Here is a 20,507-nt window from a genome sequence, read left to right on the forward strand (position 1 = left end):
CTGAGATAAGCCTACTCTGTATGGAAGCAAATCTCTTCTCGCTCTTCCTGTTGACAAAAATGCACGCAAAACCGATTCCATTGGAAATCTGCTTTGGAAAATGTGTTTTCTGACTCGCAACTGCATATTTTTGATGAGCTCTTATCACTTAATCACTGCAACCAGTTAAGTCGTGTTTGATTTCCTTGTATTATCTCAACCTGACTATTTGCTCAAAGATTGTGAGACGCTGACATTGCTCAAAGTTCGTCAGGTTTGTGCAACCCCTCTGGCTGCTGTGTGCATGACAGAGAAGTTAAGTTTGAGGAGGAAAGTTGGATAAAGGATGGTGAAATCTTTCACCTTGGATTAAGTACAAGGTTTTTCAAGTAGCCACAACAGTTGATGTCGTATCATAGCAAGATTCTGTAAGGCTACGGGTGGACGCACTGGCAATAAAACCTCAGTGAAGATCTGACTACTGTGTTACATCCTCTCAACAGGAAGCATCCGATTGTTTTATGTCTGACCTTTATTTGGAGAGTGATAGTGGTTGATAGCTTGTCACTTTTCTGAGAAATTGTTGCTTAATGCAGAGTTTTAATGAGTTCCAGCTGAATACTACACAATTGTGAGATTCTTCAAGCAAGTGCACTCAGTACTTTACTTTCCTGTGCTTGTAACATAGCTGCAATCTCATCTTCAGATGATTTAGACTCAGAGTGAACAAATCTGCTCTCACATGTGCGCAGCAGCCCTGAACTGTTCTCGCTATTATCCGGTTGAGCACGAAAGAACCAAATGGAGTGTTTCCAGAAGTAGGACCAAAAGCGTGAGAGAGGATAACTTCAGACAATACCCAGGCTTAATTATTCCAACCTTGTCCACAGGTCAGGTGCTAAACTCGCTTCAAGGAAGCACTTCAAGCAAGAGGTAATTTTTGACTACCTTCCAACATTTGGATGGCAGGATCTTTTGCAGAGGACAATTCTGTGCAAAGAAACAAAGTCGGCTTCAGACATTGCTTCAAATGATTTCCAGTTGCAAAAGAGCAGCTGGAAACCTTCCCCTTATTATTTGTAGGTTAAGATTTCACACTTGGCTTCTACGTAACCTGGACAAAAATCCACCCGGTCATGGAGCAGTGTGGTGGAATGAAGCTAATCAAATGCTTTAACTGGACCATTGAACCAAATCTCCAGGCTTACCTGGGCTCAGAACTGCGGTTCAGCCCCACTGCCTAAAATCTTTTCCATCTCCGCCCTCGATAAAAACAGCAGATTCCATTGTTGGGGGATTAGTAGAAAAGGTTTTAAGCTGTTTGTTCCATTTCCTCCTCAGCAGAGGTGAGGCATGGGGGGATAAATCGGTTGGCAACCAGCCAGCTGCGACACAAACACCAAGTAGTGGATATCACAGAGGGTAAGGATTGACCCCTCGCTCTTCTTGTAATCTTGTTTAGCCAGACATTCTGGGTGAAATACACGCATTCAGCACATTTCTGCAATGATTTTCAATGGTTCAGTTAGACTGATAGCGTGAATGATATATTTATATGGAAGAGACGTGTGTCGGGGCGAATGTGTGCAGATGCAGCGCAAGAAGCGGAAAACGTAATGGGGAGCAGGGATGCTGGGGTGAGGGAGGTATGAGGGGAAAGAAAAAGAGATGGAAAACCAGGATTCACTAAATCTTAATTAGGAAAATGAAAGCTGTTAACTAAACGACTGTTTCTGTGCATGTGGGCCCACTGTTCCTCGGGGCAGAAGCCCCTCGCCTTACTGTGACCCCTCCCTCCCCCTCACACACACACACACACACACACACACACACACACACACACACACACACACACACACACACACACACACACACACACACACACACACATGCTGTTAGTGAATTTTAACTGGAACAGAATTAATATCCTTGAGTGCACGCATTACTTACACAGCAATTAGATTGGCCACAGTTTTGCTAGATTTAGTGCATGGATTTCAGACAAAGATATTTTTTTCTTTGTCGTTTTAACCAAGTCACTGCTTCTCTGTCTGCCATGATGTAAAGGGACGAGGACAAGGTCAACATCATGTGTGTGTACGCCCAGCCTAAAGCTGACCAAGAATCAGCTCCCTGATTCCCAGCCATATAATTACATTTGCTGGAGGAGATGGCTTGTGTGTCTCTCTCTATCTTTCCTCTGTCTGATTTTCTTTTCTGTCATCCTCTTCCCCATAACAGTCCCTCCAGCTTCCACTATTAGTCACACACACACACACACACACACTCCTGCAGACCAGTGACAACCTTTGGCCTGCATAAGCTAGTGTCTAGTTTTGGCTGGCACACATGCAGGAGAAGCGTGCACACTGGGAATGCACATTAACAGACAAGTGACAATGCATAAACAGTCATGCACAGCGACACACACATTAGCCAAAGGAGTGCAGGGTCACGGATTGCAGTGTCCTTACATCAGGACCTGACTATTAATGCGTGGCGACAGATAAGCAGCCATGGCAATCCCTTTAAGGGTCATACTCCTCTCTGGTTGGTGCCTGTGCTTAATTTATGCCAATCTGTACGCCCGGTTTATGCAAATGTTGTGGTTCTGTTTGAACCAGTGCGTGCTGAGTGATATGAAGGACTCAATCAAGCTCACAGTGTCTGTGCAATCTTGCTCTGTCTTTGTGTCTCACCCCATTCTGTTAGCTGATTCTCAGTAAAACGTTATTTTTTCTTAAATCTCTGCTCTATTTCGTTCAGTCCAATCCATATACAAGGCTCTGGGTAATCAGTACTGTATTTTGTTTTTGCATTTGCCTCACCTGTCCAGAAGGGGGCAGCAGCTAATCTCTGGGACATTTGAGTAAGGACAAAGGCAACAATCTCACCACCAGCTGGACTGAATTCAGTCTAAACAGTGACTGACACTAGACGTGGATCTGAACCCCCAAAATGACATTGATAAATATGCCGACCACCCCAAAAGTCAAGGGTGGGCCTTTGTAAAAAAAATAATGCCTTCACCTCCAATGGTCACTGCAACAGTCTCCGATGAAGACATCCATTGTGATGCTGTCCAATGTTTAGTCATTCGAAATTCATTGGCTGCTTAAAGATGGGACACGCACAGTGTGGGCTTAATCAAGCTCGATTAGAGACGGCGCCGCTCACTCCTTAGTTCCATTTGACTTTTTTGAACATCAGCTGCCTCACCTCTGACCCCAGTCCTCCCCCTCCTTCCCCCTCTTCGTCTATCAAATCCTTTAATCCGGGTTCCTGCATGACCCCCTCCCTTTATCCTAAAACCGGGGTACATGTCTGCACTCTGGCCCCGTGAAATCGGTCAGCCAGCATCCCTTGCTAGCCGTGCTGGGAGAAGAAACCCCGAAGAGGAAGCGGGAAAGCGAGCGCACATGGCTGCTGCACACAAAGGAAAAAATGAATGTATATTGAAATGTCAGCACTGAGTGAGCTGACGGGCTGCAGATTAACTATCAGTTAACTATCACGCCTGGCGTAAAAACAACCTATTATTAGGGTGTTTAAAAAGCTTGCAGACCATTAACCTCACATCTGCTATTTAATCATCTTTACTCCAAGCCCCGCCCCTCCCAACATGATGTCAGGATGACTGACAGGCGGATTAAGGAGTCCAGAGCTAAAAAAAAAAAAAAAAAAAAAAGCAGAAGACGGAGGAAACCGGTGGAATGCTAAGTGTTTAAAATGTTAAAATATTGTATTAAATAATATAAATATAAAACTTATGCATTCGTAACATTAGCCTGTACTGTTCAAAAACCACTAAAAATGGTTTCCAAGACCACAGCCCACGCTTTTATTACGCATAGTTGGGTAATTCCAGGTAATTCAGTGTAGTGAAATCTTAGGTGACACATTAGTTTACACAAACTACCGCAGTAGTATTGTTTGCTCAGCCTACGTGTTCCTCCAGCCTCGTAAAAGGCTTGAATAACCCGGCCACTAACCCAGGCTCTACAGCCTGTTTTCAGATGATACAGGTTGATCTCATTTCACTTTTGTGTTGCAGGAATCCTCCTGGGATTCTGTGACTATTGTAATGACACGTTTCAAGGTCTTAAAAAACACATCTCACCGAGTGACAAAGCAGCATTTCTATAATAGGATAATAATGTGGCGAAAACACCGTAATTACTCCCTGACCCAACGATGGGTCCATTCCCACGCGCGAAATGACTCCTTATAAAACACACAAAACATGTTCGGTCAGTAGATAAAGTTGACACGCTCGAGCTGTGACTCTTCTGCGAAAAGCAGGGCTACGTACGCGCACCTGTGTGCTGTGACATCACCACCTTTACCTGTAAGGCACTCGCTCTGAGCCTGCTCGGAGGGCGGGGCCGTGCGCGCTCAGCGCTTCAGAGCAGTGCATCCTCAGCCCGTCACAATTCTCCGTATCCCGGTGATCCTCTTTCCTGCGCTCGAGCTCCAGCAGTACGGCGCGCTTTTCATTTATTTTAAATATACAGATCGAATATGTTTTTCTCCTCCTCTGATGAATTTACTGAGATAATGTTAAACAGAAAACGGGCGGATTTTTGTTTGTAGCCGCGGGACAGGATCGGCGACACCAGGGCACACGGAGCGGAGAGGAGAGCGATTCTACGGCTTATTATAACCATTGGACGTTATTCGACGGTACTTTGGATTACTTTGGTGCGCACTTTGTGACTGGGGTACACCACAGATAGTACTACAACAGTTTATCCGCTGTTTCCCTTCATGTCGCTTTCATTTAGTGCGTAATAAAAAGCCCTCTTTATTTTCGGTGAGCGGGCGAACACTTTGCGCTTTGTGGACGACGGGAAACCAGAAACCTGTAGCAGAATAAAAGAACAGGACGCCTTTATTTCATTTCCAAACAATCACCTGAACTTATTTTTTATCTCTAGTTTTTTCCCCCCACTGAACTGGACTCAGACAAATCCAGGATCAAGATCAAGATGCACCGCAGCTGAACCCACGAGTCCGGGAGTCCTGGTGGTGAAATCGGACTGGACAGACCTCCAACCTCCTTGGTGCTGGACAGGAACTGAATCAAGATGACTCTCAGCGGTGCGATATTAAGCCTTCTCGCGTTGCTCGTCTTTCTCTCCGCCGGATCATCGGCTGCGACTCTGAGCGCTCGTAGAGGTGAGTTCAACTGCAAGGTTGAGGAAAGCAAAAAAGTCTGGGCACCAAGGTTGGAGCTCACTACTGACAGTCAAAGCTAAAGCGGGCATCAAGGCACGGCTTTTTTCACACTATAAATGTGTCAGTGTGCGAGTAAAAACGGTGCACAGCATCTTTACTGACGATCATGATAACAGATATCAAAACAAGCACACCTGAGGCTCTGGCAGCACATGCAACTTTAGAGGAGTTTGCGTGCCCGTATAGAGCTGAAACAGTGCTCCACAAACGATTAGCGATTTGGCATTTTAAAAGCAAATCAGCCTTTACCACAAGTTCAGGTGTCTTTTGTGTTAACTTCTTCTCTGCGCTGTTGTTGTTTTTTTCTTTTGTTTTACGCACACAGAGCGATGCCAAAGCTCTGCCTTCTGCCTTTATTGTTGCTTGATAAATGGTGATACTGGGGAAGCAGGCAGGTGCCAGACTTGTTCTGCTCGCAGCCAACAACAAGTGCACGTACTGGGCAGAAATGCCAGGCTGTGTGCTGGTTGATCCAGACACGTATCGGCTTTGAAATTTAAAGGGACAGTTCAGTCAAATGAGCTTTCTGCTGGAGGGATTGCTGCTTGTAGGGAATTTGTCTTTTTCGTTCGCCCTCCTCTGGAGAAGCCAGAGGTCAGAATCAGCGGCTCTGTGAGCTGGTAGTGATTCAGCATCTTCGCTGGGGGGGCCGCTTCAGCAGAGAGGATGAAGACGGGCAAACTCAGTTGGATGATCTGGGATATTACCCTGCTGCACAAGTGTAGTTTAAAAAAATGACTGTAAAGTAGTGGCATTTTTTTCCTTTCTTTTCAACTCTGTATAGTTGGAAATATTTGAATTGCGAGAGCAATAATGCGAGGATAAAAGAGCCAGACAGATTTTGTATAGCTATAAGTCAGAGTGAACACAAGACAAGCCCGGGCTCTCTAACAAGCTCCCTCTTTGTGCTGTGACCGTCAGGGTCAGGAGCACAGACTTGCCAGCCTTTCTGTTCTCTAAAAAGCAACTGACAGTTTAAATGAAAAAAAAAAAAAAAAAAAAAAATGAGAGGAGACATCCATCACAACAAAATAAGAAGTCACAACGAGCCATACTGTGTCCCTCCGGAGGCCGGATTGGTGCATGTGTGTGTGTGCTTATATCTTTTATATCTTTGTCCCTGTTGAATGTTTTCTCTTTGTTTACAGGTAATAAGTGCCTTTGCTATCTTCCTCCACTCCCCTTTTCAATATTTTATGCTTGCTTAAGCTCCTTTCGTACTCTATGTAGCACATGATGGTGTTTACGCGCAGATGCAGTGAGGAGGAAAAGATTTAGAGGTTGCGTCACTCTGCCCATTGACCATTAGCTGCCTGCACTTCAGTCACCTGACTGTGTTAATGGGCTTTAGCCCTGTGCTGCACTGTGCTGCAGCGCTTATTGTGCTTTAACCCTTTGTTTTTCCAGGTGTGATCAGCCCGCATCTAAATCCGTCCTCTTGACACGTCTTTGCTGTCGATCCGGGTTCCTTTGGCGGAATGAATGGAGTGCCTGTAACTTAGCTCCCTGGCTCTGTATTATTATGCAACTGTGGCCTGTGGCCTCACAACAAATCCAGTTGCATAGCTCTGATAGAGAGTGGGGAAGAGTGGGAAACAAGCCGATATGTTGCCCCACAGAGCAATGCGTCTGGTTTTCACAATAAAGCAGTTGTAGTTTAAGAAGTGCATCAATAACTCCAGTGTCTCTTCTGTTTTTTGGGCAGATCAGAAGCTTTGGAGACGAGATGCCAAGTGCAAACACGCAGGGCTTATGTCTTCATTAAAAACAACAACATTGTTTTCGTTCAGAGAGCTGAAGTAGTTCCTGCCCTCTGGGTGTGTGTCTCTGTGCATGCTTCACTGTTTGGATGTGTGTTATGATGACAATGGGGGACTCTTATGTAAGACAGTGCTGTTGTTAAGGAGCAACTTTTCAGGTGATGTGTGTTTGTCTTGAGCTAGATTTGCACGTACAGTAACATTTTAGCATGGCATCCTCATGTCAGATGCTATTCTGCTAATAGACTGCAGATACTGACTATCATTCAAAGCCAGCAGAGAATGAATCTCAGTGATTTTGGAGTCGTGGTGACTTTTCATATGGCGCCATCAGAAGGTCAGACGTTCCAGTATTTCAAGACTGCACTTTATGCGAACAGACAGGCAGACAGTCATGCCTCACATTATCCAACTGTCTTGTGAAAAATGTTCTTTTCTGCCTTCCTCGTTGCAGTTATGATGAATCTGTTTTTATGGCGCTTGTTGGATGTGTTTATCAGCTGGTGCTGTGGTTAATTAGACTGATGTGGGACTGTAGCAGTTCTCTGGGTAGCTGTTGAGGGAAAAGTCATAAAACTGCTCGGCTGAAATTACACGCTAAATAATGAAGTCACTGGGAGAATGTCGGATTTTAATTGAAAGAAATCACAAACAAGGCCGTGTAGGTGGTCATCATTTTCACTTTCACGAACAGATTTCGATTTTTTTTCTCTACACCCACCTTTCCATTGTGTTTATGTGCATATCCGTTGTGTGCGCTCCCCCTCTGCCAGCTCCAGTTGCACTGGTCTAGCGGCACTTTTAATGCTCCTCACATGAATCTCATTAGGGTGTCGGCACACATGGGAAGGTCTCTCTCCCAGTGGTTTGGTGACTGTGTGGATCAGGGTCCGTTTACAGAGTGGGCTAGAAGAGTTTGGTCTAATTTGATGAGCTCGGTTAGTCGGATACTATGCAGGTATATAAGCGTTATGTTGCTAACAAGGCCACCCGGCGTCCACCTACTGTACCACCTGCTTGCCTCCCAAAAACTATACTTTTTCTTTGTTTATTGTAAACAGCAGCTTAACACAATCTCTTTTCAAACACTTTTCACTTCACTTGCCTTTAGTGAGCAAAGATTTACTACTCGATTGTAGTTTTTTTGTTGTTGTTCCTTGGCTGGCGCTGACTTGTATGTGGTAAACATGGTTGGTACCATCATTTAATATTAAGTGTGTTTTTGGTTGGGAGATGGATGAGTGTGTGGTCATTGAAAACTGGTGTGGTCTGTGGACCTGTTGGCAGAAGGTCAGCTTTTCGATGGATCTTGTTGATTAAAGGCTCTCCTTTCATTGTCTTTGCTCCAGTTGAACTAAACCGTGAAAGAGTTTGGATTTGAGAAAGGGGAAAAATGCAGTGCTGTGAAGGAAAACAAAGGAAAGCAGTGCACTTTGTACCAAAATTCAAAAGGTATAATATTTATATCCTGAATAACTTGTTTTGATTATAGTTGTAAGCCAGAATTTTAAAAATGCAGTTAATTGCCAAGCTCCATGTTGTATTTTACCTTCTGTGTATGTTAATAATTTAAAACAGAACATGTGTTGAAACTCATTTCATCTGACTTGATGTGGCCATTGTGCATTCGTATGACTCACACTGTTACCAGGAAAATGATTCTAAAATTTCTCACTTGGAGGGCTTGGTAGGCTCAAAATTCTTGTTACTGCGGTATATCCATGTTAGAAACATGCCTGGGGATTAGGCCAGGAAGAGAGGAACTACTAAACTAACTGAAGCAGTCTTTGCCTGTGAGGGTACATGTGGACTACAGTAGATTATGTGTTTGTGTTGAGGATGCATTGTTAGTCTCCCACTGGGGAATGTGACGTGGTTTTGCAAAGACAAGAGAATGTCTTCTTTCTCATTCCCGTATCCCATTGTCTGTTTCTCCCTCATTCATTGTCTGCCCTTCATCCCTCTCCTTCGTGGTAGTGAAGCTGATGGGGCCTGATGCAGTTGAGTGGTACCATGGGAGTGGAGAATGGCATCAGAAATGCTTTTAGCGCTTCTCTCAGTTTGGTCTGATAAGCTCTCGCCTCGGCTATAGCTTGAGTGCAGAGGAGGGGAAAGCTGTTGCATTTTAAAGTCTGCCTTCCAGTCTCTCGTTGGCTTCATCAGAAACACCTCCTGACGCAAAGCTGATTTCTTTTTTCGTTTTATGTAGCAATTTGATATTCAAATCTTAAGATCTTCTCTTTTTTCAACACGTTCGCACTCCCAAAGCGTAGCATTTTATGCCAGGTGACAAATCGTCGATATATTACGCTTCCGGGCACCCAACACGTCCCTAGGTTACGAGTAACGTAACGTTTTACTTAGTGTTTTCCAAAGCGATTTAGCATCATTAAAGTGCTGCTTAAGGTTAGGGATAAGGTTAGGGTTAGGGCTGGAATACACGGCTAGAATGTGTATTACCGCAGGAGCGTCATTCTACTGGATTTCATCTATAACCCGGCGCGTAGCATAAGAGCACGGACGGTCACCTTTCGCGTTCCTCAGGAATGCCACGGGACTTGACAAATCTTCATTATATCAAGCTTCAGGAGTCAGAACGGACTGCTTTTTCTCCCCATTTCTCCATAATTTGTTTCTTCCAGTTACTTTTCTTTTTCCTGTTATCTTCTAAATTCTCAAAAGACCTTAAGCTAACGCTAAAGCTAAGACTTAAGCTAACGCTAAAGCTAAGACTTAAGCTAAAGCTAAGCCTTAAGCTAAGCTAAAGCTAGCTGACTCGCACACCTACATGGATTTTTCTATAAAGTTAGTGTAAAATATTCGTCCAAAAAATGGCAAATCAGTTGAAATGAAACCAAAATTTGCTACACATGAAGGGAAGAAAGGGAGTCAAAGAAGGGAGGAGAAGATGGATAAATTCTCATTGACTGTTAGCCACCTACAGCAAATACTCTCTCACTCCTTCTTGCTGTCGTCACTAAAGTTCATTAGCTTCTCATACGCTCTGACTTATAAAGCGTCCTCTATAAAGCCCAGACATTTCAATTCTGAGAATTACGTTAGCTGCGCTCACGCACTTGTTTGTCAATGGTCAGCCCACACAGTCGCGCCTTGACTGGACTCTGTCAGAGCAAAGGTCAAACCAAGTCAGATGTCAGAAGCCACGCACACACCCACTGTCTCTCTTTCACACACACATGCATAGTTGACACAAGCAGATTTGTAGGATTACCAAGAGGATTTAATGATTGGAATTCTTTTCACTGCCCTAATTCTGCACCCCCTTTTTTCAGTATAGCTGTCCCCGCTCAGTTTGATCGCCATTACCAGGTTAAACTACACGTCACCTGTAGGTTACTGCATAGGCGGATCGGTGGAGTTCTCCATCTTTCATTCCTTCATTCCTACCTTCTGCATTCTTCTCACTCCCTCGCTAATGGAAATCCTGCGAAAAGTGCTGTGTCATAATGTAAAAGCCTGCTTTCTTTTCTTTCTGTCTTTTTTTTTAAGCTGTTGAATATTCTGGAGTTAAAGTCGTGGCGGGTTTAGCAGAGAGAGCATTAGCGTGTATTACCTTCGCAGGGCTTTAGAAGAAGTGACGGCCGCATACAGCTCAAGCATATATCATCAACTCATTGGGATTCACACCCGCTTTCCTTCCTCATCTCCTGCCTTTCTAGCCCTCTGTTGCGTGAAAATCCCATCTGATAGAAAGCAATCCGAAACCAATTATAATGCACTGCGAACAGTTTTCAGCGTTTAAACTGAGAGGGTACAGTTAAGCCGTAGATTTAAAAATTTCTATCGCTTGTTCTTTTGTAAAATCTAGTTAAAAGAAGCCTTTAAAACATTTTCATCAAATCTAGGTTACCCTGTCATGCTTTGTGTTTCCTGTCTGTGAATATTGCTGACTATCATCAGTGGTACAAATCAGAAGGGATTGTTTTGGCCACCGACTCAAGGTGAAGTAAAAGGGAGCGAGAAAGGACAGTTGGATTTTCGTGTAATGAACCGAGGAAAAAATAAGGGCTGAAGAGCATGAAAAACAAAGAGGAGGTGAAGGTGGAAAGAGGTCAGAACATTTAAAGTGGGTCTGAGTAGCTCGTGGAAAAGAGACAGAAACTAATAGATATTGATGAAATGAAGCAAAGACAGAGTAATTGATCTGTCTGATTCGGGACAAACCAACCAGACAGCGAGGACATAACGGGTGTCACAGGATTTGAGGCAAGGTCAGAGGTCGTGCAGGGTGACCTTGCTCAGGTTCAGACACTGCATCCACTTAACCTGTTAGCATCTCTGCGACCACACGCGCTCTGCTGCAGTCGTAATGAGAGGATCCTCAGAGATTTGGCGGCTGTTTACTCAAACTGATTGGAAGTCCTGAACCAACAAAAGTCATTGGTCAACTGATCCGTCAGTCCGCCGGCTCGTCTTTCTCTGTTTCGGGGTGTTTCAGGTCAGTGCGTGCTTCCATTAGTGGATGGAATGTGAAGGCACGCTCCATTTATTTGCCTCTCACACACTTTTTGGTAATTGATTCATGATTGGATGAGTGATTGGATAAGCTTCTTATGTGCTGAAGTCAAATGGCCTTATTGTGTCTGTGTGTGTGTGTGTGTGTGTCTGTGTGTTTGCTGTGTTGTTCTGTGTCAGCACTAAGGCAAAAGGTGGGAGTTTATTAGGATGAGGAAGGAAAGGCACACAGACACATCTCTCTCTTTCTTTCCTCTCATGAGCACAATACTTCACTTCCTTGAGCCTTTTCCTGCTTCCCATACTCACACACGCACGCTCGCGTCATCTCGCCAGGTTTGTTTCGGGGCTTTCGATGCCCGCATGCCACCTGCGACTTTGTTTGCGAAGCCAAAATCAAATAAAACGCCACATGAACACCATGTTCTTCTCATAGTGTTTGTCAGAAGTTGGGCTAAAAGGTGGACATGTTAAACTCCCCACATCAGCGCTGCAGTGAACAGTCAGCTTTTTCCACTTTTGTGCCTGTTGGCATTTTTTACTCTCGGTGACAGCTGGAAGCTGGAAAAAGCCATCGTGTGCGGACTGCTGAGTTTGAGCACAGAAGAAATGTTTAGTAAATACTGCTTTCTCCTGGCACCGATGCTTCTGCTTGTATTCTGTCAGATTTAAAAAACAATTAAGTAGTTATGGCACAAAGTGACATCCCTCAGATTATTAAGTAGAATATTAATTTGTTAATGGGGCTTTATGTCTGTGTGGGCAGACAAGCTTTTATCATTAATAAGTTACTCCTCTGAAAAATTAATAAATTAGCGAGTGAGTCTCTCACCCTGTGGATGAACTCCAACTCCAACAATCTGGGACAGACTCTGGTGATGTTAGTGCTTGTTCTGCTCTGGTGAAAAACGACACCAATGAACCAGCTCTCCACCTGCTGCAGGTTCTGGTTAGATCAACCCTCCAGTTTGCAGTGGATCTCCAGAGCAGAAAGTCTAACATCGCCAGCTGCTGTCCAAGACGGAAAAGATGGGATCGGATCCCGGCTAAACATGAGCTGGGAAGGGCTGTCAAAATAAGAGTGAGAGGATTGTGCATGTGTAATTCGATCGCAGGATGACTTTGTTCTCTCAGACTAACACAAAAAATAAAATGCTGAACGTGAATTTCTCTCTGTTCTTAACACAGTTAGTACACACTGGTGGCCCACCCATGCAATGTCTATGTGTGGGAGACACTGCAGAGGGAAATATACAGGTTTATATGGGTAGACCCTTTCAGACTTTCCCTTACCTTTTTCACACCTATTGATTTACTATTGTTATAAATGAGATGATAAACATGAACAGGGAACAGAGTTCACAGTTACAGTCCAGTTGCGATTGGTCAGTCCAGGCTGCTTGTGTGGGCTTCTTTCTCATACCACTTTGCAAATGCAAACGCAGGTTGTTGATAGTGAATACAACATTAAGGAAGTGGAACACCTCAGCTCAGTAATCTTTTGCTTTTCAGTAACAGACATCTCCCAAATCCATCTCCCATGCAAACACGGTGATGCAGCAGCATGATATTAGTCTCGCAGCAGAAGTTATGTGATTGTGCGAGCCTCGTGCAGTAGTGTGAACCCAGTTTAAGTCGGATCTGCAGGTACCAGAAATTGGTCTGTAAATTCATGTCTTAAAGGGCAGTTTAGGTCTACTGGGAAGCCAAGCTACATACTCAGTGATAAAGGTCTGACAGTGCGTACTAGTTTAGTATCTAACCTGCTGCTCCTGTTTTCCAGAGGATTGCTTTACAAATATTTACAATGTTCATCATGTGCTTAATTGTTTTATATTCCTTTTATATTCCAAACAGCACAGCGCAGAGCTTAACAGCAGAGCAGGCTTCCATTCCCCTGCTAAGTAATGTCATAAATGTGACTCAAATATTCTCTAAAGTTCCAAATTATAATCACAATCTGTGTGAACAAGCTTTATAGTTGCCACGTGAGAAGAGTAAACAAATACACACAGTCTATTGGGCTCAGGAAGAAGAACCGGACCAACAGGTTGAACTCGAGACACTTCATTGCAACCAGTTCTCAGATCCTAAGCATGGATGGTATTTTACACGTAATTTACAGTTCAGTGAAGATTAGGAAAAACACTCTTTGGTCTCTCTCTCTCTCTCACACACACCACGGGGCGTTTGGCGGGTCATGCGGAGAAGGTTACTGCTCCTGCTATGATCAAGGTAACACACCAAGTCATAAAGTCAGAGCAGCGACTCCCGTCTGGCACACACACACTCGTAGCCTTCAAAGAGAAGCTGAGTAACAGGCGTTCTAAATAAAAAGCGATAAGGCTGTCTCAGGCTGCTGTGTGTATCTGTGTGTGTGTGTGTGTGTGTGTGTGTGTGTAATAAACCGAGATATCTATTTCCTTTCTGTGAGTTAGGCTTGGGCTCCCTTTGGCAGACTAGCAAATTAAAGCACCTCTCTGCACTTCTTCTCTCTCATTCCTTTTGTGCATGTGTTTATATGCATGCGAGTGTGTGTGTGTGTCTTTTGGCAGCCTTGGTTGGCACACAACCATGAGGTCCATTTCATCTGCACACACACTCACTTACTCGCACAAAGATTGCTTGACAGTAAGGGCTACCCTGCTGTGCTACTTTGTGTTCATTGATTGATAGTGCCTTCCGCTGTGGGGAGTTTCTTTGGTATTATTTTATGTATGTGCGTGTGTGTTTGTGTGTGTGTTGGTCAGTTTCGAACAGACGTATCGACGTAGTCTTGCTTCCTCTCTCTGATTTGTTGAGCTCCAGTTTGATTTTCATTCTTTTTATCAGCCCTTCTTCCTCTTTGGTATATTGACCTTCTGTCTCATTTGTTTTTTTTTATTTTGGTGTGTGTGTGTGAAAGGGAACTCCTGGCAGTTTTCCTTTCTGTTTGCTTCAGCCTGTTTCCTGCCATTTATGTTTCCCAGTGTTGCACTGCTTTCCTTAACAGCACACACACACACACACACACACACACACACACACACACACACACACACACACACACACACACACACACACACACACACACACACACACACACACACACATCTAAGTTTTTAGCACACACTGATATGAGTGTTATGTAAACATGTATGTCTGATGTCCCTTAAAAAGCCTTAAAAGTCACCAGGATTTGCTAGCAGTTTCAGTGTGTGTGTGTATATATATATATATGTCTGTGTGTGTGTGTGTGTGTGTGTACAAACTGCTCATTAAATCCCCCCTCCCTCCCCAAACCACAGCCTCTCCTCTTTTCCTCCTGCGTCCCATATACCTCCCCCTGCTCTCCCTCCTCTGTTCTCTTTTTTGTGGTTTGTTTTAATTGGAATCTGAGGTGGTAATTACAAGGAAGGCGGTAGAGGAGGAGGAAGAAGGAAGCAGGGTCGGGGAGGGGCGGTTAAGAAAGAGGGACAATGAGGAGTAGGAGGTAAGGAAAGGCTCTGTATGAAAGAGGTGAGACTGGAGACAACGTTCAAGAGAAGTAGTTGTTGAGAACGGAGTGCTCGGTGTACTCTCAGATGACCGGGGGATTGTAAGGAGCTGCTTGTGCTTTAGTTGTCTCGCAGACTCAGGTAGTGTGGGGCCCAGTGCTTACACAGTTACTGCCTTCATATTCACAAGTATCCACCAGAAGGGGCCCTGCTACTCCCCAACACTAAAGATCATAGCACTCAGCTCATTAGACATCCTTAAACACTGATCCACATGTGTACTCATAATGTTTGCACTAAGATTTAACATTAGCTAACTCAGCTAAAGACCTATGTGAACTGAACACAAGCTTGTGAGTTAGGAATGTTCTTAAAAGACCCTACAAAACTCATTGTCACTGGTTTGCCTTTTTGAGCAACTCTCAGTCGTAATATAACAACAAAACTAATTTCTGCTCAATTCAATTTCAATTCAGTGTTATTTATAAAGCGCCAAATCACAACAACAGTCACCTCAAGGAGGTATGTATTATAAGGTAAAGGCGCTATGATATTACAGAGAAAACTCCAACAATCAGACGACCCCCTACGAACAAGCATTTGGCAACAGTGGGAACGAAAAACTCCCTTTTAACATGAAGAAACCTCCAGCAGAGCCAGGGAGGGGCCACCATCTGCCGTGAGTGGTTGGGGTGTGGGGGTAGGGACAGAGGACAAACTAATGATTAATTGTAGAGTGACGTGTAAACACATAGAGCGTGAAAAGAGGTGAATGAAGATAAACACTCAGTGCATGATGGGAAGTCCCCAGCAGCCTAGGTCTATTGCAGTGTAACTAATGGAGAGTGTTGCTGCAGTATTTTGGATCAACTGAAGGTTTTTCTGGGAATTTTTTTGGACATCCTGATAATAATAAGTTATAATAGTTGAACCTAGAAGTAGCAAATGTATTAACTTATTTTTCAGCTTCACTCTGAGACAGGATGTTTTTAATTTTAGAGATACTGTGAAAATGCGGGTAACAACTCCAAGATTCCTCACAGTTTCACTGGAGGCCTAGATTAGGCCATCCAGAGTAAGCATCTGGTTCAACACCGTGTTTCTAAGAGTTTTAGGGCCGCGCACAATAACCTCAGTTTTATCAGTCTTCAGTGATGCACAAGGCTCGAGGCGCTTCTAAACAGTAAACTTTTGAGCATGTAATTCACTACCAACGTCTGACGCACATCCCCAATCAGGATGGCACCAAACACAGTAAACCTAAGCAACAAAGCTGCGCTTCAGTAGAAGGTTAGCAGTTTCCAGCTAAAGCACGCTGATTAAAAAGGGTGTGCTCAGCGTTTGTAGAAGCATTGGTTTTATTTCAAATTACTTAATAACCGTCAGCCAAGAGAACATGATGAGGTCTGGCAGGAAGTGGTGTGCGCCCTCTAAGCTGAGATCAGGCATCAGGTGTAGCCAATCAGCGATCAAGCCCAGGCCACACTGGAGAGAAAGGGTTGTCGAGGAGCATAACAGTGATGCAGATAAATGAGTGAGGATAGTTTGGTCTTTTTCCAAGACTGTTATGTTATGCATATTCTTGGTATCTCATTGAATCAGCTGATCGTTGAATCAGCTGGGTTACAATCTTCACATCTCATCCAGTCTTACTCAGTTTATATTTGGTCCACTTTAGGATGCGCTCCTATATTATATTACGGTCAAATATTTTTTTTCGAAAAAACATTTTTAGTGTAAATATTCAAAAGAGAATTCATGCGATTTTTATTTCATGTGTCGAACGGAGCGTCTGACCATGCGCCTCGTGGAGAAGAGCTGACAGCTAAAAGAGCTCCTTCGCATCCTTCGCATCTGGGTGCAGATCTATTTCGGGGAACAATCCAACCACTCGTGGCTAAAGCTCTGCATCCACATCTCTGTGGAGAAGCAGGAGCCATTGCTCCACAAAAAGCCCTAATGAAGATGTAAAGTCCTCTTTGTCATATGTTCACATGTCAGGGCAGCTACTGCAGCCAGTTCACAGTGAAACAAGATATTGGCAACATTTACAGACTAGTGTAAACAGGCAAGCCAAAAAAATCCCATTGGAGCACTAAGGTTTTTCTGTGTGACTGTAGCAGTATGTGTACACACACATGTAACCACTATAACACACATCTCTCTGAGGCCCTCGTGCTATTAAAATCAAGTTCTCACAACTGTTTTGTCCTGTTTCTTTGTCTTTCCATTTTCTCAAAGCACACTCTGGCTTCTTTATTTCTTGGAGCTTTAAGCGTGTCGCCCATGTTTCCCTTTGCTGGATTCATGAAAAACTTTTGTTTAACCACGTGTGTGAGCCCCTCCCTCCCTCTCTCTCTTTGTATGTGTTTTTCTTGGTGCAAGGTAGAAATGCTGAAGGCCTCAGCATTTTGCTTTCCTGCAGGGAGTAACCTGCGTTAAATGAGATACAGTAGCTGCCCCTCCTCTCCTGCTGTCTGGGACACACACACACACACACTCACATTGCACACAACATTGTTGAAAGCCAGCCGTGCTGTAAGGATACATTAATGCTGATCCACATTATCATAATTGAGGTGTCTGCTGAGCCTGTTTGTGTAGTTTGTGTGTGTGTGTGGTGGGGTCCGGGGGGAATATAGAAAGAGAGAGGGTCTTTAGTGCCAGACAGACACCATACTTTCATCTTTTAGCTTAACATTACAATAGACGACAGGCTCTTCCAAAAAATGTATGTGTGTGTGAGTAATATCACTCATGCTGGAAAAGCCTCATATAAGCCATATCACACTGATCTAGAAAGCATGCTGGCATTGTTGAGCACTGCATAGGGGCATATAAACATAGGTGATGGCATCACAGTAAGCGCACTTTATCCGGGCCTTTGTTTTGATGAAGTGAGCACAGATTAAAACTCAGATAGTCCCCACACAAAGACAGTAACGCCATTGTTTGCTCAAAATGTTCAATATTTAACCTGCTTTAAGTTTTAATGTAGTGAATCTGTTGAGACAGCACCACACAACCTCCATTATGAAACAGCGGGCTACCGACCTGATCATGATTTAAAGTTTTAATTAAAAGTTTTCGATGACATCACACCTCGGCGTGTGCAGTCAGATGGCGGCACGACATTGCAGCGGCCTCCGTCTCGGCAGATCTCATCAGCTTAAGTGCTTTTATGTAACGGCTTCCTTGCCCACGTGGAACAGAATAGAAATGAGAGCGAGAGAACTGATTAGATTAATGACATTGCTGCTCGATGTGGCGCAGAGACCTAACAAATGCATGCACGTGAAAGCTGCTAGCACAATTACAAAAAAATGGCCAAAATAAAGAAAATTGAATTTGATAATCTGTTAGATGGACTTGCCAACCTTGATGTCATCTGCAGGTTTGTTGAGTCGTTATTTGAAGCAAGACCTTTTGGCCGTTACCTCCATCCATCCATCCATCCATCCGTCCATCCATCCATCCGTCCGTCCATCCATCCGTCCGTCCGTCCGTCCGTCCATCCATCCATCCATCCGTCCATCCATCCGTCCGTCCATCCGTCCGTCCATCCATCCATCCATCCGTCCATCCGTCCGTCCGTCCGTCCGTCCGTCCGTCCGTCCGATTGAAACCATCGACTGTTTCCGTGGTCATAAATTAAGGGAAAAATATAGAGAAGCAGAGAATTTTTCCATTGTTTTCCATACAAGCAGACTTGTTATTGCAGTTGGAGGAGTTGCCCCCTGCTGGCTTCTAGTGCATGAAGTCCACAATGTTTCTAACTTTGGTTTTGACTTTGGTGTGTCTGCCTGGATTATTAGGTGGCCAAACTAAACATTTTAAGACCTCACATTGAACTTTGGAAGGGATAATGCTCTGCTCTTTTATATAACTCGATTATGTCATTGACAAGGAGGGCAATCAAGAAATTAAAAGTATAACCTGCTTTTTCTGCACCAGTTTAAATATTTTCTTATGCCTCTGTAATTACCTTTTAGTAGATGAACGAGTAGAGGACAGCTTTATCTTCTTGTTCACTGTTTACTGACCTCACATACTGAGACCTTTGTCGTCTTTACGCAAGCACAACGTAAAGGTAAACGAATGCAGGGGAAATCTGTTAATGAGACTGTCTGTGTGCTAATGTGTGAGGACTGGTTAGTGCACTAATAGGGAATTTAAAGCAAACACTGTAACCATAGACTCAGAGGTGAAGTGGACTTATCCCACCAAACATATGGGTCAGGTCAAAGCCTTTATGTGTATGTGTGTGTGTTTGTGCTTAAGAGGGAATTTAGGGCTAATAAGCTTGTGGTTTGGTATCTAAGGTGAATCACTTTGATAATTAATTGCAAGGCTTAAGTGTTTTCGTGCTTATGTTGATTACATTATGCAGCTCCTAGTTGCTTTGTGCAAGATTGGCAGGATGTTAAGGCACTACTTACGATTATCTCATCACACCCATGTGTGTCCTGTTGTCATGGAAGAACACAGAAGGCTTTGTTTTGGCAGGACCGGCAGTGCTTATAAGCTGAGTCTATGGTAGAACAGGTGACCTATTTACACATATGTGGCCGGAGCTGCTAAAATCAGACGTTATAAGAGTATTTGTGTTATTTGCCTCATGATTTCAGTGTCCAGTGAGTGATTAACGCCATTAATGGCTTATTCACAAACCCAGGAAACCATTACGTACCTACCTGTGTCAACAGTCTTCTCGGTACTAAATAATGACTGCGCCATGCACCGTACTGTGCTGCGTAACAGGATTTTGCAAGCTCCATAACATCCCATTACTTTGCACAGATACCAGTAGTGCAGCAGTGTTGCACATGCTACGCTTCGACAGATAGAAAGGATTTGTGAATGTAGAAGCCAAGTTAGCAGAGATCAGTCTTTGCCTGTGAAGAAAATCATGTGGATATAATAATAAAACTAGAGGAATATTATGGAGAAACTATGATTTTTGTAATGAGCTCATGAGTTGTTTTATGGGCTTACTGCTCTTAAATAGTTACAGTTCATTACAAAGTAAAGAATTACATGCAAATTACACGCACTCAGACTCGGATAAATCTTTGTGGGGGACTTTGTCAGTGTGAGACACAGAAAAACTCTAGTTCAAATTCCAAGTAACACTCTGGGAAACTCGTACATTCATGCACAACACGCTTTCCCATCATTTGGATGTAGTAATTCAATTTTTCCCAAGTTTGCATTTTTTTTGTCCATATGGGTGCATGTTTGTTGTGTCAAGTAAATGCATCGTCAGCTGACTTCACGCCAGCTCATGAGTCACCTGTATTGCACAAACACCCTTACAAAATACACACATACTTTCAGCTTTGGTTTTAACAGCTGAACATGAAGAGCAGGGCATGAAAAGAGTAGGAGGAGTCCCATTTAATAAGCATAATAAATGTCACTTACAGTTCTATTTATAGTGAGAAGAGTTAAAGATGTGAACTAACATGGCAAGTGAAGGTTGACCGAGGACGTGTCAGGCCAGTTAGTAGCTTAGCAGGCATGTTTTGTACGTGGACATGGATATAATTGTTTTCAGCATAAGAACTGGAGCAAGACA

General features: G+C 43.7%; 1 protein-coding gene across 1 annotated transcript in view; it reads left to right on the forward strand.

Moving 5' to 3' along the window:
• The first annotated feature begins 4,366 nt into the window (after positions 1 to 4,366).
• sema4f (sema domain, immunoglobulin domain (Ig), transmembrane domain (TM) and short cytoplasmic domain, (semaphorin) 4F) overlaps positions 4,367 to 20,507 on the forward strand; it is a 58,900-nt gene continuing 42,759 nt past the window's right edge. Inside the window, exon 1 of the mRNA XM_085400353.1 lies at positions 4,367 to 5,157. Within this exon, the coding sequence (XP_085256479.1) occupies positions 5,067 to 5,157 (91 nt within the window). The 5' untranslated portion in view covers positions 4,367 to 5,066. The remainder of the gene's footprint in view (positions 5,158 to 20,507) is intronic.

The sequence above is a fragment of the Rhamphochromis longiceps genome, linkage group LG3 (genome assembly GCF_057381845.1).
Source record: "Rhamphochromis longiceps isolate RC_006_pf linkage group LG3, R_longiceps_female_GT1.1, whole genome shotgun sequence".
NCBI lineage: Eukaryota > Metazoa > Chordata > Actinopteri > Cichliformes > Cichlidae > Rhamphochromis > Rhamphochromis longiceps.